At 37.0% G+C, this 19,497-nt stretch overlaps 1 protein-coding gene across 5 annotated transcripts in view; it reads right to left on the minus strand.

Moving 5' to 3' along the window:
- Positions 1-13,139: 13,139 nt before the first annotated feature.
- Positions 13,140-19,497, minus strand: part of akap7 (A-kinase anchoring protein 7) — a 53,186-nt gene continuing 46,828 nt past the window's right edge. For all 5 annotated transcript variants that reach the window (XM_028439287.1, XM_028439285.1, XM_028439289.1 and 2 more), the window contains one exon: positions 13,140-14,979. In XM_028439287.1, the coding sequence (XP_028295088.1) occupies positions 14,759-14,979 (221 nt within the window). In that variant the 3' untranslated portion in view covers positions 13,140-14,758. The remainder of the gene's footprint in view (positions 14,980-19,497) is intronic.

Genomic DNA, 19,497 nt, shown 5'->3' on the forward strand with positions numbered 1-19,497 from the left:
TAATCCCTTGCATTACTTAATCTGAGTAACATAATCTGACGTAAAATTGGATTTTTTTTGTACGTGTAGGACTGCAGCCATCAATGATTAGAATAAAGAGGACTATTTATTGGGGCGCACACACCAGGATTGGGGTAAATTATGCTTGTAATTGATAATTAAATACAATTATGACGGAATTATAATTATAATCATCATCTGTTGCTCTTAATAATAATAATAATAATTAGCTTTGTGTTTGTAATTGTCATGGAAATTCTATAAAAACTGTCAGCGCCAAGGCATAATATATATATATATATATATATATATATATATATATAGGTATGGCATAAATATAGATGAGGCTATAGTAAGGCATAAAAAATGTTTTACACGTAAATCTCTGTTAAAGCGAATGGGAGTCTAGCAGCCCGCCTACTTGCCAGTTCTGATTGGCCGAGTCATCTGAAAGGCACCCTCAACAGCCAATAGAGTGCTGCTTATGTGACGATACAGCTTTTGTGTGGAATTTTTTTTTTTGGAAATTTGCTAAATTATTGGAATGCGGCCAATACAGCGGAAATGATGGTAGGTACAACCGAGCAAGTTCTGTATTTCATTTTACTGCTAGCCATCACTCCTTCGCTAGCAGGAACGACAACGGCGGACTTTTGCAAAAGTTTTCATCGGGTTGGGGGTGGCGTCCATGGGTGGAGTTCCCACTTGTGATGTCACAAACTGAGAACATTTGAAACGGAGCCCTTTTCTCTGTGTTGTAAGACTTACACACACCGCAAACAAACGACTGGATGGATTTATTTCACATTTTGTGTGCCGGTGGACACTCAAGTTACCTCGTGTGTTAGAGAAACACTGCAAAAGTGCATTTTTCATAATATTTTATCATTTTTATTTCGTCTTCTTGGAAATGCATTGCGTTGCCATGTTGAGAGTGAATAAACCCGTGAAACAGAGAAGTAACTTGATGTAATCCATTGATTTTAACAATGTACCTGTAATCCGATTACCAACTATTTAAACTTTAATGGATTACAGTTACTCATAATTTTTTAATCTGATTGCATAATGCCATTTCATGTAATCCGTTACTCCCTGACACTGTCCAGGAATAATGATATTACATCCTCCTGACAAGATGACCGACTGAGAATAGTTTATTCTCAAGTTTTATGAATATTGCGTATTAGGTCATGTGTAATTATATTACAGTTAATGCAGTGTTCTCTAGGGGTTTATTCTCATTCCTCTGTGTGTGTGTGTGTGTGTGTGTGTGTTTGTGTGAGTCATTGCATTATCCCTATAAGGCCCCCGCTGAGATGTAGGTCAGGGTATGTGCTCGTGGGCTTGTGGCTTACTCGTTAAACTCTGACCCAAAATGTAAAGTAGAAACACATAATCCTGTCTGTGGGCTGTGCATGCACACAGTTTGAGGTGTTTCTTTGTTTGGGAATGGGAAGCATATTATCTAGTGAAGCTCTGGGAGGAATATCAAAGCAGCTTTAAAGAGTCAAAGTGAAAATAGTTTGAGCTTTTCACTTTCCCAACCATCTCCAAGTGTTAGGTACTGGTATTCTTCATGTGGATCTAAACCACATGTCAACGAGCGTAAACAGGACCGATCCTTTCCCACTTTGTACTTCCCAGCTCCGTAATTTGATTTATCTGCTGTTGTTTTTAAAGGTTTTTTTTTTTTTTTTTTTTTTTTTTGCCGAAACTCAAAACACAAAGAGAGAAAGAACGAGTAAACCAATATATTTCACATCAGTCGTACCAGTGGAGATAAACTAGAGACCGTGGTTGCTAATTTGCACTTGCAGCAGTATTCACACAAAAGGAAGATAAGGGATGATGTACGAACAACCAACCCTCTGTTTATTGGACAATTGGCAAATACAGCTTTTTTTTTTTTTTTTTTTGCTTCAGACGACACTTTCCTAATGTGCGTTTTTTTTTTTTTTTAACTTTGAAAGAAAACTAGGGTATCTGTATCAATTAAGGTATTACATGCACTTTTCATTCAATGGCAAGGTCAGAGTTAAATACACAAAGACAGAGCTCTCCTTTTCCTCCATCTGAGGTTGCCATGGAAACGGTACACCAGTGTGTATATGTGTGCGTGTGTGTGTGTGTGTGTGTGTGTATGTGCTCATCTAATCTAGTCCAACCCCTTTTAATCCGAATCCTAAGTGATGATTTTATGGCAATAATCAACCCTGATGTCATGGCGAGCTTCTTCATACAGTGTTGGAACAAATTGATGCTCAATATTCAAGGAATTAACCCCCCCACCCCACCACCCCCCGCCCTTTGTCCGACTACAATATTTGACTCAGAATTCTGTGAAAAAACAACTATAGAGCATAATGACTGAATTAAGAGTGATAACACACATTTAAAAGAATCTAATTTAGTAAATAATATCTCCTGAATAGATTTATTTCTATAGTTTTTTTTATCTTTTACTGTCGTCTCCTGTATTTTCAGTTCATGTTCTATTCAAAATCATTTCTATCACCATTTTCTGTGATTTTTGTGTCATTTTGTGTTTTTTTTTGTTCTCGTTTGTCTGTTCGTTTTGTTATTCAGTATTTTTTCTCTCATTTAGTGTGACTTTGTTGTCGTTTTGTGCGTTGATTGTAATATTAAGTATTCTTCTCTCTTTGTGTGTGTGTTTATGATGTCATTTTGTGTGTTTTGTCGTCGTTTGCCTGTTCTTTTTATTATTCAGTATGTTTTTCTCTTATATTGTGTGTTTTTGTTGTCGTTTTTGTGAGTTGCGGGTAATATTCAGTGTGATTTAAAGAATAAACATTATAAAACCCCATATTTGTTAATTTTCCTCTCTCTCAAGTACCGCCCTGTGGTGCCATCGCGTACCCCCATTTGAGAAACACTGGTCTATTGGATCATCCGTCAGTGGGTTTAATGCTATTGCTAACTCTTTGAAGCAGTGTTTTTGTTGAAAAGGGACTTTGGTGGAGAATGTGTGCATTAGGAGAAGCGGAAAGATGGTAAGAAAGGTTACAAATCTGTGGAAAATGATAAAACTGAACTTTAGTTGTATAGGTACGTTTGTGCAACATTGCAAGTAAGCACTGTACCAATCAGCTCATTGACTTGCGTCACCCAGTTGGCGTGAGATAGTCTTGCTGTGTTGCTCCCGTTTACGGTCCAGCTTACGCATTAGATCTTTGTTTAATGCCTTGCCTTTCATCATGTGATCAAAGCCCAGATCAAGATGTAGAAGTTCGCCAAAAGGATTCTTGTTGCTTAACCTCTTACTTAAGTAAACAAGATGACATCAGAATTCTGGTTAGTTCATTCCTTAGAAATACATTTTAAAAAAAACAAAACAAAAACAACAACAATTTATTAACAATGATTACATTTAAATGCAAAACCATTGGGCCATCGGTTAGAGCCTGTAACAACAACCCGCAAATTGTTATAATTTTTATTTTTTTTAATAAAACCAGAAATGTAATAACTGGTCAATAATGTAACAAGATGCTGAACCCAAAACGTAACAATTTTTTGGCCAAAAATCTAACATCTTGTTACATTTTCTTGATTTTTGGGCTGAACATCTTGTTACATTATTGACCAGTTATTACATTTTGGGTTTTGACATTTTTTTGTTAATACATTTTGGGCTTAGCACATTTGTTACATTATTGACGAGTCATTTTATGAATTTTCTCATTAACTGTAAATTGAAAAGATTATAATCTGGTCCATTTGAGATGAAAATAATCCTAATTTGAATTTAGACACTGTGTTCTGAGCTGATTGACAGTTGTTGTGGATCTGTATCATTTGTAAACGCTGCTGTTTTTAGACATGAAATGAATGTGTGACGTACATGTACTGTACATTATCTGTATAGTCAAAAGACAAACTGTTCATAAGATGATTCAGAAACACACGGAGCTTTGAAAATAAACCATGTTATTTTAGTTTTTTTTCCTCTTATGAATCATGTGACAGGATCACAAGCCCAGTCTGACAGACGAAAACACATTTTCAAGACTGTCAGTCATTTTGAAATTCACTCAGGTGCAAAACAACCCACTGTGTTGGCACTGCTTTGTTTTTCTTGTGTAACGCTGATAGAAATGGACTCCAGAAGCATCTTCATCACTGATTAAAGGAGTGGGAGAAAATTCTCATCAATTAACCTGCCGTTGCTAAGTGAAAGCAGCCCAAGGTTAAAGTGAGAGAACGGAAGAAAAACAACCATCTGTATGTGGCCAAGCGTCTACTTTTGTCCTCTGGGTTCCATCGTCTTTATGGAAATGTTTGACTTCATTTGTTGGTCTTTAAAATCTCCAAGAAGCTTTTAAGACATCTGTTATTTTTAGGCAATGGATGAGCCAATAATAATAATAATAATAAAAAAAAAACAAAAAAACACAATCTAAATCAAATCACCAGTGACTGGTAATGGCCACACTTCCTAACAACATTAAGTCCTTTCGATTTTCTTGCTTCGTGGCCCCAGGGTGCTCCAGCTAGTTCACACACATCTACATTAAGGCGACAGATATCACCAGGAAACGAGAAGATTCATTCACTGGTGACATTTTCTCCATTTGTGTGAAGTGATTTAAAACTGTCTCTATTAAGGAAACACGATCATTAGTTGTATAACAGTCCACCTTTAGTGAGTCACTTACTGGACTTACTTTTTAATCCCTGTAATCACCTTTAACGTTTTAACCTGTTCCCGAGTACGTTCATATTTTAGATCTCAGATCATCAAGATTTACACCACAGGTGTCAAACTCAAGGCCCGGGGGCCAAATCCGGCCCTTTAGAGCAGGGATGTGCAACTCTATCACAGCAAAATGTGATTGTATCAGATCTGAGGGCCACATTATCAACATTCATGTCACCATTTAGAATAATAATGGTGACATGAAAATGGTTTTTGTCTTTGTGGTGTTGTTTTGTGGTCAGTTTTTTTTTTTTTTTTTTTTTTTTAGCCACTTTTTGTGTGTTTTTGGAGTCATTATGTGTTATTTTTTGTGTTCTCGTTGTAATTTTGTGTATTTTTTCTGTCATTTTCTGCATTTTTGTTGTCGATTTGTGCATTTTTTTGGGGTCACTTTCTGCATTTTTGTTGTTTTCTTATTTTCCAGTCATTTTGTACAATTTTGTTGACAGTTTGTGTTTGGAGCATTTCTGTGATGTGTTGTTTTTGTAGTCATTTTGTTCAAGTGGTTGTTGTGTCTCTCCTTGTTGTCATATTATGTCATTTTGTGTATTTTATTACATTTTATTTTTGTTTGTATTTGTGCATTTTGTGCATTTTGCTGTTATTTTGTGTGTTTTTGGAGTTATTATGTTTATTATGTCGGGCCTTATATTCCTTCCAACTTGTTGAAATACAATTTTTGGGGATTTGTTTTGGGGGGCGCACAAAATCAGTCCAAGGGCCACATGTGGCCCTCGGGCCGCCAGTTGCCTATGTCTGCTTTAGACTATCCAATTCCGCCCGCATAAGACAGTAGAAAACATTAATTATTGTGTGAATTGCCAAATAATTCAGTTGTACATATCTCAAATTCACAATTTTTGTGAAACACCACAATATTTTTAGGAACTCAGTTTCCTTATGCTAATATAACTAGAATGCAGTTATTTTTAAATGAAACAATTGTAGAAAATGTTAAATTGTGTACACTACTAGTAAAGCAAAATGTGTTACTATTGCTACTAGTAACTTAAGCCATATATGATTATAAGTGGGTGAGGAAAAACAAATCCAGGCTTGCTATTGGCTCTTGAAAAAATTACAACCAATCAGGTACTGAATTTGGTTATAATCCCTCCTTCTTCATTTGCATCGGGTCTACTAGCGCTACTAGTGAATACTCTGGTTTTACTACTACTACTACTATAAACAGTCTACTGGTATTACTAGTGTACTAGTAATCAAAAAAAATGTTTTACTCATACTTTTTTGTTGTTGCACTTTCATTTATATTGCAGTACATTTTGAATACAAATTGACACCATATTCTACTTTTGAAAGTCATTCTGCTATAGGTTTATCTAACTAAAAAGAGTTGGGTGGGTGAATCAGTCTGTGGTGGTTTGCGTCTTAAGGTTAGCAGTGGCTGGTTATACAATAGGCTGCATTGGAGTGGCAAGTGTTAGCTCAGTAATGACATGCACACGCACGCTATGATCCTCATTAGATAAACAGCCGCAGATGCTAGCACCTCACATGCCCCGAGCCCTTTTTCCCTTTTTTCGTTTAGCTTTTAAAAAGCCTGTGTGCATACTCAATTACCTCAAATGAACATTGCTCTCTGACCGACTGCTGTGCTTTCTTTAGACTTAATTTATTGTGTGCATATGGATAATGGACTGCTGCTGCTGCTGCTGGTGTGTGTGTGTGTGTGTGTGTGTGCTTGTATGTGCGTGCCGTGTGTGTGTGTATGCGTGTGTGTTGATTGCCTCGGCCTGTGACGGTGGCACAGCTGGTATCTGGGCACTGGTGAGGAGAAAAAGCTGCACCCGCTGCAGACGTGACATCAGTGAATGTGAGCTGAATCAGTGCTACAATTAATAAATCAATGTGCGTACGCCTGTTTAACTTTCCACCTTTTATTAGTGTGCATGTCTAGCATCATCACTATTGTTTTCACTATACTTAATTATTATTATTATAGAATAGATTAACTCGTCCCCTGAGTTTAGTCCGATTTATCCCATTAGGCAGTTTTAACAGTAAACACAGCGCCCCCTGCTGTTAGCCAGACAGTTTACAGTTTACTTTATTGATAATACTGACTCTGAGGGGTTATACTGACTCCAAGGAGTTATACTGACTCCAAGGAGTTATACTGACTCCGAGGGGTAATTCTGACTCCAAGGAGTTATACTGACTCCGAGGGGTAATTCTGACTCCAAGGAGTTATACTGACTCCGAGGGGTTCATCTTATGCATCCTTACTTACATTTTCTTAGAGAAATACAGTTTTTCTAGTTTGCTATCATTATAATTATGTAGCAAAATGGCTCAACTAACCTTTCCTCTTCTATAATATGTAGATGCACTGAGACAATAATAGATCAATAACACGGTGTGAATAGGACTTCCGATGCCAGTGAAATACGTTTGGAAGATTCATTATGGAGCATGTACTCCAAATGTTTGCTCTCTTTTCTACAGTGAGCATTGGCTCAGCTGTTATGGAGGTTCGTCTCTCGTCTTAATCACATCCTCTTCAGCTTTTTATAACAGTTCTCCAGGGTACAGTATTAGACCCTGAGCTGCTCATACAGGAGAGTGAAAGCCTTGCAAAGGCTACATTCACCATCTGTGTGTAGGTGAGTGTAACTCATGCTAATACCAGCAATATTAGTGAAGTCAATAATGTAATAATGACCAGAGGTGTAAATAGTACCGATATACAAGTAAGTCATACATAAAATACTCAAGTACAAGTAAAAAGTAGCTCATTTAAATAGTACTCAAAGTACATTTATTTTTTGGTAATAAATCTGCCACGGTTCCCTTGCATACAGTAAACATCTCATGTATAAAAATGAAAAGGAAGAGAACACGATTGGAACTTAATTTATTTTCCACAAAGGCATCTGTATATAATAAAAGGTTTGTCAAAATATACGATTATTTAACAATGAATTCAATTCAAAATAAAAAAAAAAAGTTCTCACGCCCTACTTATAGTTACATTTATGAGAAAATAACTAGCATTCAATGCTGTTTTGGTGTGGTGCGTTACGTTTAATCTGATTAGTCAGCTATCATGTGATGCATTTGATTGTTGTCTGGGCATTTCATTTCATAATGTCCGTTGATCATTTTAAAACAAAAAAAATTATAATTTACTCAGTAATGGTTATGTGTAGATATGTAACAAATTACTTTACTTCTTTTAAAACGTACTTAGGTACAAGTAAAATCACTGATTTAGAAATATACTCCAAAAAGTAGAAATACCCATAAAAGCAACTCAGTTCCGGTAACGTGAGTACTTGTAATGCGTTACTTTCACCTCTGATTCATGGACACTAAATGTAATTTATTGAAAGATAAGCATGTTTACGCCTGATTGGCTGCAGGTTCTTTACCGTCTGATAATAGAATCAAAAACCTCTTTAGCCTAATGATGCATAGACACTATAATAGACTTTCAATGGGGAGTTTGCATGTGCTCACAGGTGGTGTTTATGATGAACTCTGTTTCTAATTCCCTCTGATGCTCCTACAGACTTGATTGATCCCATTAGCTCTGCTGTTGAAGGAGTGACTTGTGATTAATGGACGTCTGCGTCCTCCTTCCTCACGTGATCAGTGTGTGACGTGTGCGAGGGCGAGCCAGCTCGTTCCTATTCAGGCCATGTTTGTGTCACCGTGCAGCTGAAACTCTTCATCTCTGATAATTGCTCTCCTTCCTCTTCATCAGCCCACCCATCAATTCTCTCAGAACATGATTGCCATAATGGTGGTTTTGCTTGTAATCCCTGATTGAAATAAAAATATTCAGAGGAATGAGGATAAATTTGTGATCAGGTGATCAGTTAAAACAGTGGTTCCCAATCTTTTTTTTTTTGCCCCGTGTGCCCCCTTTGCATTTTTGTCAAATCATGTGTACCCCTTTTTCGTATCAAGTACCCTCTATATAATTTGATCATATGTTTATTCATTTGTGGGTTCTCCTAAACCCCTAACTGCGTCTCCAACATTGGTTTTGTGATGAGTGGAATTTATTTATTAAAATATTGTGCACTTTTATCTGATTACGTCAATAGTAAGTAAATACGCTAATTATTGTCTCCTATTAGTGTGAGAAAATGGCCTCTACTGTATAAAATAATAGTCTTGTTTTAATAAATTACAAAATATAGTATTTTATTGAGCAATAGGGAACTAGGAACCTTCCCTTTAAATTTGTTTAATCTTTCCGCGTACCCCCTGTAATGTGCTCGTGTACCCCTTGGGGTACACATCCCCCTGTTTGGGAACCGCTGACCTAGAACATGTTACTTATGCAGTTGTGTGGTTTGAATAGCTTGTTTGAATCAAACTTTATTAATTATCCAAATAAAGCAAACCCCTGTTCAGGAAGACGAGAGAAAAGAATCAAACTCTGAACTTTCCCACCGAGAAGCAGCTTCTTTTTTAACCGTCACCAAGAATGATATAAATACAAATGAATTTTCACTCTGCAGTTGCTTTAGTTTTATTCGTTAAAAAAGAAGAAGAAAATGCTCATGTTTTAACATCCCAATTTTCCCCTAAGAAACCAAAACAACCAATAAATATTGCTGAAAACCCAAATTTGATCACATTTATTCAAGAGTTGACAGAGGAGATGTTGAATTTCCCAAAAAACTTTCATTTGAAAATGCTTCCATCAGTTCTCAAGGTGTTCCTGCCCTGATTTTGCTTATGAATTTCATTAAAAGCTGCAGCTTTGTCCCGATGGTGTCACGTAGAGGCTTTTCCTCTGAGTAAAGACGCAGCATTCAGTGATCCAACGTGACTCCAAGTGATTCAGCAAAAATCCTCCCATTGCGTGAGAAGCTGGGACATTTAAGAAGAGCTGTGAGTGTTTTTTCACGCTGGCGGTAACACCTCGATAACCCTGCCTCACCGAACTCACGCTGACTTTTCTGCTTATTAAAAGTTGAACTTTGATACAGGAAAGAAAAACTTAAGAGAAAGTAAAATAATGAAAGCTGTGCTATTAAAGGTCCAGTATTACGCAATTTTTTTTCACACACATCTCCATTTATCTTAAGAAACCCAACATCAGAGTATTTGAGGTTTATTTCATCAAACATGCCTGTTTTCTGGAGTCACTTTCAGACCGCTTCTAAATACAGGCTGTTTTGGTGTACAGTATACGCATGAGTAGGCGTGTCTGTAGACACCGACTCTACGCCACAGCTTTATTAACATAGCGCTTGTCTTTTGCTATCCAGTGTATCCACGCTCTTTTATTATTGTTTTCAGCCAAAAAACTGCACATTACAGTAAAACACACGGCTTTTTAAGCAGCTATTGTGAGTGTGAGGCCGACAAATGCTGCTTCAGGGTGTGTTTATCACAGCAGGAAAGAGAGTAAATCATTAACAGTTAGTATTCTGATGACAGGAATAGTCCATTTAAGACAATAGTCTATTTTGTCCAACCGCTGCATTGTATTGGGTCACAAACACGTCAGATCATCCCATAAAGGCGACACGAGGCAGTGTAACGGCTACTAAAAGTGAAACTGATTGTGAGCGCTCATGCTGCGCTTCGGATTGTCTATACTAGTGCAGTGCCCGTAGGCAGCATGTGTTGCTATAGAACATTAGGACGTTGGTCCTACTTCTACATTGATGATGTCATCCCTATGTTCCAATGTTCTAATATTCTAACTGATGACATCATCACTGTAGAGCTAGGACTGATGACATCATCGTCACTGAGTCCGTCGACTCGGGATGTGGGGCGTGGGGGTGGGGCGTCCAAACAAATCCAACGTTGCACACCCTTGAATCAAGCAGCAGCCATGTTGAAACTCTCAGGTCAGTCTGATCCTGATCTGCAGAGATATTTGAGGAACACAGACACACAGACAGACAGAGACTCCTTGCTTTTATAGAGAGATACTGTAAACATTAACTGTGGTATAAACCTGCCTTTGCTATGTTTGTTTTACCTGTGAGGTAGTTAAAGAAGGAAGAGGTCACATTGTTACAGTATGTAGTCATCATATTTATATTTATGACCTGACCTCCAGGTGACGCAGCAGGCTCATTATCTCAGCCCATCGGCATCCATTCCCAACTGTGATGAGCATCTGACACTGTCCGCGCGTTCCTCTGAGATCTGTTCCCCACAGGCGGGACACACTTGACACATCTGTCACATCTGCAGTCGTCACGTGAAAAACGAAGTGACGGCTCTGCACACTCGCACGCAGGTGTTTGCTCGTCGAGCATTTATCATCAGACCTCGAGAACAGGAACGTGTCAAGTCAACAGACCTCAGAGCAGAAGTGGAAGCATTTCATCTGAATTTTTAATGTACAGACTGTAAAAACTCAATATTTCTAGACTGCTGGTATCAGCATAATGTCAAAAAAAAGTTGCATTATCTCACCAAAGATTGATTCATAAATACAATAAGGCTTGCGTTTCATTTTCTATTTTATATACTAAATTTGACTTTTGATCAAACATGTGGCTTACATATATGAAAAAAACTGATATTAAACACAATCTCTAGTCAATGTACAAAATAATGAATGCTGCAAAATTTTGGTTCCTTTGATAGTTTTATATACAACACCACAGATCCAACCATTGCTATTTTGGTGCTTGCTGTATAAAAGGAGTAAGAGGAAGATAGAAAATCAATATGATCAATATTTTTGGGCGATATGCTCGCGTAAGAACACCTCCAGTGTTATCTGTAAATACCTTCGGTGAAAAGAAGTACATTCTTTTCCTTCACTATAATGGCTGGAATGTATTAGTCTGTACACGGGGTCCTCAGAACATTTGATTTTTGTTTTATTTTGATAATCTAAATCCACTATGAACATTTGTCACCATGTGTGGGCAACCATGAGGAGTTGTAGCTACATTAAATGCTATCACTCTGTGCTTCTAATGCTAATAACCTTTCACAACAAGAACCCTGGCTTTAAATGTTAGATTTATGACTTTAAACCATGTTTACCAGGGTTGGGGTAAATTGTAATTGCGTATTTGATCATTAATTACAATTATGACGTAATTATAATTGAAAATGATCTGCTGCTGCTGTTGTAATAATAATTGAATTGTAACTGAGTTCAGATAATTGACTTTGTAATTGTAATTGTAATCGTTATGGAAATTCTATTAACATTGTCAATTCTAATTTAATTAAATGCAAACCTGGGGAATCATGTTACAGCTCTATGGCCCACACGTACGTAGTTAACAATTATTAAAATATGTTTCATATCAACTTTCCCCCCGACCTGTCAGTTCATCATTTTAGCGTTTAAAAAGATAAAATAGAAATTAAATTATTGGGGTATATTGACAAAAAAAAGGCTGAGACGCCCACAAAAACATTAATATCCAATATTTTCATGGATAAAGAAGCCGAACAAAATATACAATAGATGAAAAACAAATTAGATGATAGATAATATATTTTTAGTGTATTTTACAGTTGGATGAATCATAAAAGATGCTAACAGAAAGCTAACACAAGAGGATGGTTACGTTTTATGGGCTTATTTATTAAAGGCTCGGTAACTGTGATTAATTGTAATTGAACTTCAGTAATTGAGAATGTAATTGACTTTATGGGGGAAAAAATATGCCAGTCACGGATAATTGAAGACATACTTAGCCATCGTTAGCCCCAACCCTGATGTTTACTGAGATAAACCTGTATTTATAGGACAGATCAAGAGTCAAGAAGTCTTTCATACAGGTTTGCATTAAACAAATCCTGAATAACATTACAAATCTTACAGTAGATAAACAGATATAAAACTGCCAAGTTGCTATTAAATATTTACATATTTCAAATGGAAACACTGGAGCCTCGCGTCCACAGAGGCTGAAGAAAAGGTAGAGAAGGATATTGGTTTTAAATCTCATATCCTGTTTTATTGGTCAAACATGGCAGAACAAGAGATAAGACATGGGCTGAAAAACACACGCCCCTCAAAGTCAGACGTACACATGGAGTGCATGGAAAGACAAACAGGACAGTACTAACACGTTTGTTCACAGGCTGGGAACAATGTCACGATTGATGGGAAGACGAATTACTCACAAGTGTGACTGATCAAACATCCCCAACATAGCGTGTAAACACACACACACACTTTCATAAACAGGCTTCCAGAAACAGATGTGGGAACCAACAATAGAGGCCAACAGGACAACGTGTGCATTAAAAGGGCTTTCACGGAGCTTAAGGATCCGGTGATGGTGATAAAAAACTTAAGTCCACATCAGGTATTGACCTCTCACAGTCTGTAGTGATGGAAACTAAAGACGGATCCAAAGGGAATCTCAGCTCACATCTGTTTGCACAAGAAACTGAAGTGGTTGGAAAATGGTGCTTTCAGAAAAACCAAAACTCACTAATTCAATTTTATTTTGGAGGTTTGTTTAAATGTAATTTAATATGGAGTCCACCATAAAAGCAAAAACAAACCTTGGCAGTAAAATTACCAACACTGGCTGTAAATCTTTTCAGAAAACTAAAGAATACGTCTGAGTGACTAAAAGCCACTTTGAACTGAGGTGATGTGCAGCACGTCTGCAATAATCCATCTTTTTAGGCTGCGAAAAAAAAAACAAAAGCCGTTGTGCTTGTGTTTTTTTTTTTTTTTTTCATACATCGCTAATACAAAATGCTAATGCCGATGGGCTCGTCTGTAAAACCAAAGATAAATTAGGCAGTTTCAAAAAGATTCTCCCTGAAAAACAAATGTAACGTCATAACCATCTTCATGATATCAGTTCAAATGTTTTTCTGAATGGCACTGATGGATACAAAATATATATATTATTCAAGTTCAACAAACAAACAACTTCCAGGACGTTTGACCCCTTGGCAGTGACTGATCCGTGTACATGTGTTACATAATACACATGAAGTCAATTATGAACCAGTTGAAACACAATGAAGCAGCGCAGCTTTTAAAGACACTGTCAAGGTAACAATTCATATTTAAGGTGAAAATTAACTGGTTTTATTTTACGGAAAGCTTTTTGCTAAAAATAAATCACCTCTGCCTGATCATCTTAATAATACAAATAATTACAGCAAACCTTGACTTTCTAATGTATATATTTCTTTAAAAGTCAACAAAGAATGTTAATTAATAAAAATAATCACAATCAGCACAAATTAGTGTTTTAAAATGAAACATTTTGGCATTATTAATTGCTCTTGGCCAGTTTTTGGACAAATCATAGTTCAAAGTCCATCTTTTTAGCTTTCCCAGTTTACTGTCTACACACAACAGCCTGGTTTGTATTAATGTAGTGTTATTAAGATAAATAGTTTATAATAATAAGTGGATGCATGAAAGAAGAACAAGGGATAAGGCATCCAAAATGTTCCAATGTACAATTTCTCATCACTTGTGATTGTCCTGGTGCTTCCTTAGTGTGTCCCACTGTAACACAATAGTAATGTGTCACTCTGTGAGGGGCCGTCATTAGTTTTAGTACCAATCTAAAGATTCAATCATTTAATATTCATAAAATAAAGAAATAAAACTAATTCAGTCAAACACGCTCACCTCAGACATGAACAGATGGATTCATGACACAAACACAAGTTTGTTTTTAAAAAAAAAAAAAAAAAGGCTGCACATTTTTTTTTTTTCTTTTTCTTTTTTAGGATTAAACAAAAACCCTGGTGTGTGAAAGTGAAACTTTAGATTGAGAGTGGGAGGTCACAGTGAACCCTTGGGGTGCTCGTGCTTCTCTGTGGGAGTGCTTCACGTGTCGTTTCTGGGTTTAATGCACGAAGGCCGTCAGCTGACAGCAGAGCGAGGACGTGTTTCCTTACTAGCTTTGTTTCACGCTAGAGTAGGTTGGCAGGGGGAGGGGCTAGCATTGCCGTCAGGCCGCTGTTAGCGACTCGCCGGATTAGTGAGTCAGCGGAGTGGGCCGACTGATTGGCTGGTTTGGGTCTTATTGACTCTTCTGCTGAGCCAGGCCTGGTTGATGTTCCACATCCTGCTGCTGTTTCCCGTCACACCTTGTTGTCCGTGGTGGAGTTAGCCATAGTGTCCGTCTTTGTCGTCGTGTCCTCCGTGTTTCCCGGGGGCTGCACTGTGGCAGCGTTCAGCCCGCCCCCGTTTTGAAGTGTTTCCTGTTTGTACTGTTGCATCGCCCGGGTGATTGCGTCCTCCACCAATCGCCTGCTGACCTTCAGTAGCTCCGCCTCATCGGGCTGAGAGCGTCGATGTCCACCTAGGCAGAAGAGAACACGTAACATCCATGTTACCATGACGATAACATGTAAATGAGAGAAAGAAAGTGACCAAGTAGAGTACCAACATGTGGTCATTTGATCCGTAAAACTTGTGGATTTTCAGAGACCCACCATTGTGCTACTAGACCTGGGCGATTAATACGTTTTTCTTCAGGACAATTTAAAAAAATTTTTGTTGACTTTTTTCTTTTCTTGCTACGGTGCACTTTTGGTCCCTGGGAGCTTCCGTAGCTCCCCTCTCCCTCTTGTTTCTGTCAAATACACACAGCAACAATACGGCTATACCGCTAACGGCTATTGAGAGTAGTAGAATAGTATTGTCAGTTGTCATTATATTACATTTTTCTTCAGATTAAGTATTGAGAAAATTCTTTGTTTATGTGTTTGAAGATGGTACAGCTATTAATGTAAATGTTAACAAATTAGTCTCCTTTCAAACTACAAATTATCATTATTTGAACAAAAGTACAGGTGAAACTTTAATTCCAGGAGGTAAAAAAAACTTGTTTTGAGACATCGCTGTCATTTGTACTTTTTGTTTTCTGTAAAAAGTTGAAGGGGGGAAATCAGAAAAAAATTGTAAATCTAATTTTTTGTGAGAAAAACAAGTCGACCAGCGCTATGTGTTACTGACACAAGTTCCACTTAACTTCCTTCAAAACAAGAGCTCGAGTTACAAAAGCATTAAAAAACTAACAAGACAAGAAGAGATGCTTTTATTTTGAAAAGGGGATGTATGACTTTTAGCTTGAAGCCGGTGTCATGGTCTGAGTTCACGTCGTACTGAGATTGTATATTCGCATATATGCGCATGCGCGTACATGCGCACTACCGAAAAATGAATTTTTGCTAAAAAAAATAAATATTCGCTTTTATTTATTTTTGTTTTCAAAGTGAACGGACAAGTGTTTTATTTTATTATTGGATTATGTTAGGGTTATAATCTCAGTACGGAGGTAAACTCAGACCGTGACACCGGTCCCAGGACGATTTTACATTCCGTTCACAATGCATCATGGGGAAGTTGAGTATGACTAGTGTGCCCACCATGCATACTTAAAAAACCTCCCGATATAGTATACTGTACATCCTGGTGTTTCTCGCGTACTTAATCTTTCCATACTATCTAATGTGAACGCACTACATACTGATTTTGACGTCAGACTTACTAGAGTAGTACGTTAGTGTGACTTTTGGAACACACGTGAGGAAACACAAGTTAGGTGTTTAGAAGCTAAAATTCATAATACAACACCAAAAAACCAAAAAAAAAAACAACTTACAAAGTTTTTGTATTTGTTAAAAAGCATCAATAAGGATTTCATATTGAAGTTCAAAGGTCACCATTAGTTTTTAGGTAAGCGTCACACTGCCAGGGTTTTTCAACCTTGGGGTCCCCTGGAAATAAAATGGGGTCACCTGAAATGTCAAGTAATTTTAAAATAAAAAATAAAATTTTAAAATTAAAAATGTTATTGTATCTGTTTATTTATTTTCATCAATTTATTGCTAACAGTTAAATAAAAACAATACATAATATCACAGGAATAAATATACAGTGCATGAAGAGGCAGAAAACTCAGAATTTAAATAATTAATATTCTCACACACGATCTCAAACAACTGTATTCTATACTTTCACTTTATCAAATATAAATGTAGTTAAAATAAAAAGTAAAATAAAAATATATTGTTACTTTGTGCACTAATCCTTACTACTCTGTATTTGTAACACAGTATAACAAATATGATCAAAGGAATTTTAGAGAAAAAAAAGTCTCTAGGGTCATGTCCTGAAAGCAGGTCTTAATGCATAAATGAATTCAGATTTCTTTTCACAATAAAAGCGTTTAGAGTATGAACGGAATGCGACCCTGCATTGACCCGCACGCAGCACGCTCTGTGTTTACTGAAGTAAAAATAGAGGCGTCTCATCTCAGTGTGTGTGTGTCACTGATAATGTGTGTAATATAATACACATTTATTAATTCTCCTTCCACTGTCCACTTTCCCCTTAGTCAGGGCTTTTTCCCCCCTGCTGCTCCTCCAGCGACAAAGAATTGTGACATTTATCACATTTCGATGACGTAAAGGTCGGATAAATGTGACCTGGCTGTTCAGACAGCACCGTAGTCGTATTACAAAATATCATACGAATTTGAAAAACATTGGATTTGTGCTGTTTAAACTGTCTATAACATAATGGATACAAAGGCACATATGTGCAAAAAAAACAACAGATTTGGGTCACATTTGCCTGCAGTCTGAATGTAGACTTATTATTTGGCTTAGGTGCTGATCTGGGTTTTATTTCAATAACAGGTAGAATGTACATCACTTGCACTGTATATATTGTATTTTGACCCCTCTCCCCAAAGACTACAGATGGAAATAAACTTTTAAGCTAGAGTCTGGTAAAAACATCTGTTTTTATAACTTAATGTATTTGTACGTTGTCAAAATAAATGAACAAATAAAATCAAATAAAATCAAACAAACCAGCGTTTAATGAGGAAAGAAAATAATCTTAGCGGTGATCGCTAAGCTAACGTGGACTGGAGAACAAATGCAGTGTTTACCATTAGTGTCCAACTGTGTAGCCGACCAGAGGCTAACTTTTCCATGTATATTTAGCAGAGGTGAAAGTAAGATTATAAGTATTCACGTTAATGTAATTGAGTTGCTTTTTTTGGGTACTTGTCCTTTTTTGAGTATATTTCTAAATCAGTCATTTTACTTGTACTTAAGTTCGTTTTAAAAGAGGTAAAGTAATTAGTTACATTTCTACACTCAACCGTTACGAGTAAATTATTATTTTTTTGTTTTAAAATGATCAACCTTTTATGTTATACGGATGCATTTGCGGAAAATTGTGCAAGATTTTAGTTTATACATGAAATATTTACTGTATACATTTAATACCATTGTCATTATAACTCAACATTTTCCTAAACGTCCTAAATCTAAGAACTTAGATGTATACATAAGAAACTTTTATCACATCAGAATATAAAATTACTAACTATCTTAAACGGTTTCTAAGAAAAGCTGTCCCCTTTGAAGATACCTCGAGTTAAAAAAAACAAAACAGAACAAGGGCAATAACTCCGGGAAAAATTATTGCGCGCTTCTCATTTTCGAACTCCATCAAGGTATTGATGCCCTGAAGCCACACACCGAATTTGGTTATCCTATCTTAAACTGTTTCTGAGTAAAGATGTCCCTTAGCTGTCTCCTTTGAAGATACCTCAAACAGATTAAAAAAACGGAACAAGGGCAATAACTCCGGAAAAAATAATTGCGCGCTTCTCATTTTCAAACTCCATCAAGGTATTGATGCCCTGAAGACACACACCGAATTTGGTTATCCTATCTTAAAAGATTTCTAAGAAAATCTGTCCCTTTTTAGATACCTCGAACAGAGTAAAAAAAAAAAACCAACAAGGGCAATAACTACAGAAAAAATTAATGAACGCTTCGCTTTTTCAAACTCCATCAAGGTAATGTTGCGCTGAAGCCACACACTAAATTTGGTTATCCTATCTTAAATGATTTCTAAGAAAAGCTGTCCCCTGTCACACTTTGTGGCAGGGGATAAAAATTAACGTAGGGGCATGGAAGTAACTAGTAATTTTTACTTTGAGTACGATTGAATTAAACTACTTTGAACTTGTGCTTGATTATTTAATGCACGACTTACTTGTACACAATTTCAATTAACAGTACTTCTACTTGAGTAGACTATATTAGTACTCTTCAAACCTCTGATATTTATCACTTCTACTGACTTTGTCGTCGTCTGTTCTTCAAACAATGAAGGTGAAAATAATGCTATGAAGCCGTTCTCTTCTAGTTTATTTTCATAAGATAGGAAGGAACACAAGGGGCGTCAATGTGACCTTTAACAGATGCCATCAGTTCAGTTTATCAATAGCTGGGAGAAAAATCTAAGGACACACGACAACATTTGAAGATGAAGTTTTGTTATATACATCTAGCACCAAGAGTGTTGACCTCAGTGAAAACAGTCGTGTCTGACTTAAAGGCGAACACACACACACACACACACACACACACACACACACACACACACACACACACACACACACACACACACACACACACACACACACACACACACACACACACACACACACACACACACACACACACACACACACACACACACGCACAGATGGAGACAGAAATGAAACACACTGACTGACATTATACAAGCACAAAGTCAATAATTCATGTGGAAAGGCGGCTCGACAGGAAGTCTTGAGCCTCTCAGACAGAAAGTAATGACGATTCATTCAGACATTGAATCTGTTTGACACACTTACGAGATGCGCACGCACGCACGCACACACACATTTGACAACCAGAGCCAGGCATAACATCCTCCTGCTTAGTTTGGCGACAACTGGGCCATTTGGTGTTGCTAGAACGTTGCTCTATAATTCATCACAGAGGGAGACGCACATACAGCAGCA

Source organism: Gouania willdenowi, chromosome 24, assembly GCF_900634775.1.
Source record: "Gouania willdenowi chromosome 24, fGouWil2.1, whole genome shotgun sequence".
NCBI lineage: Eukaryota > Metazoa > Chordata > Actinopteri > Blenniiformes > Gobiesocidae > Gouania > Gouania willdenowi.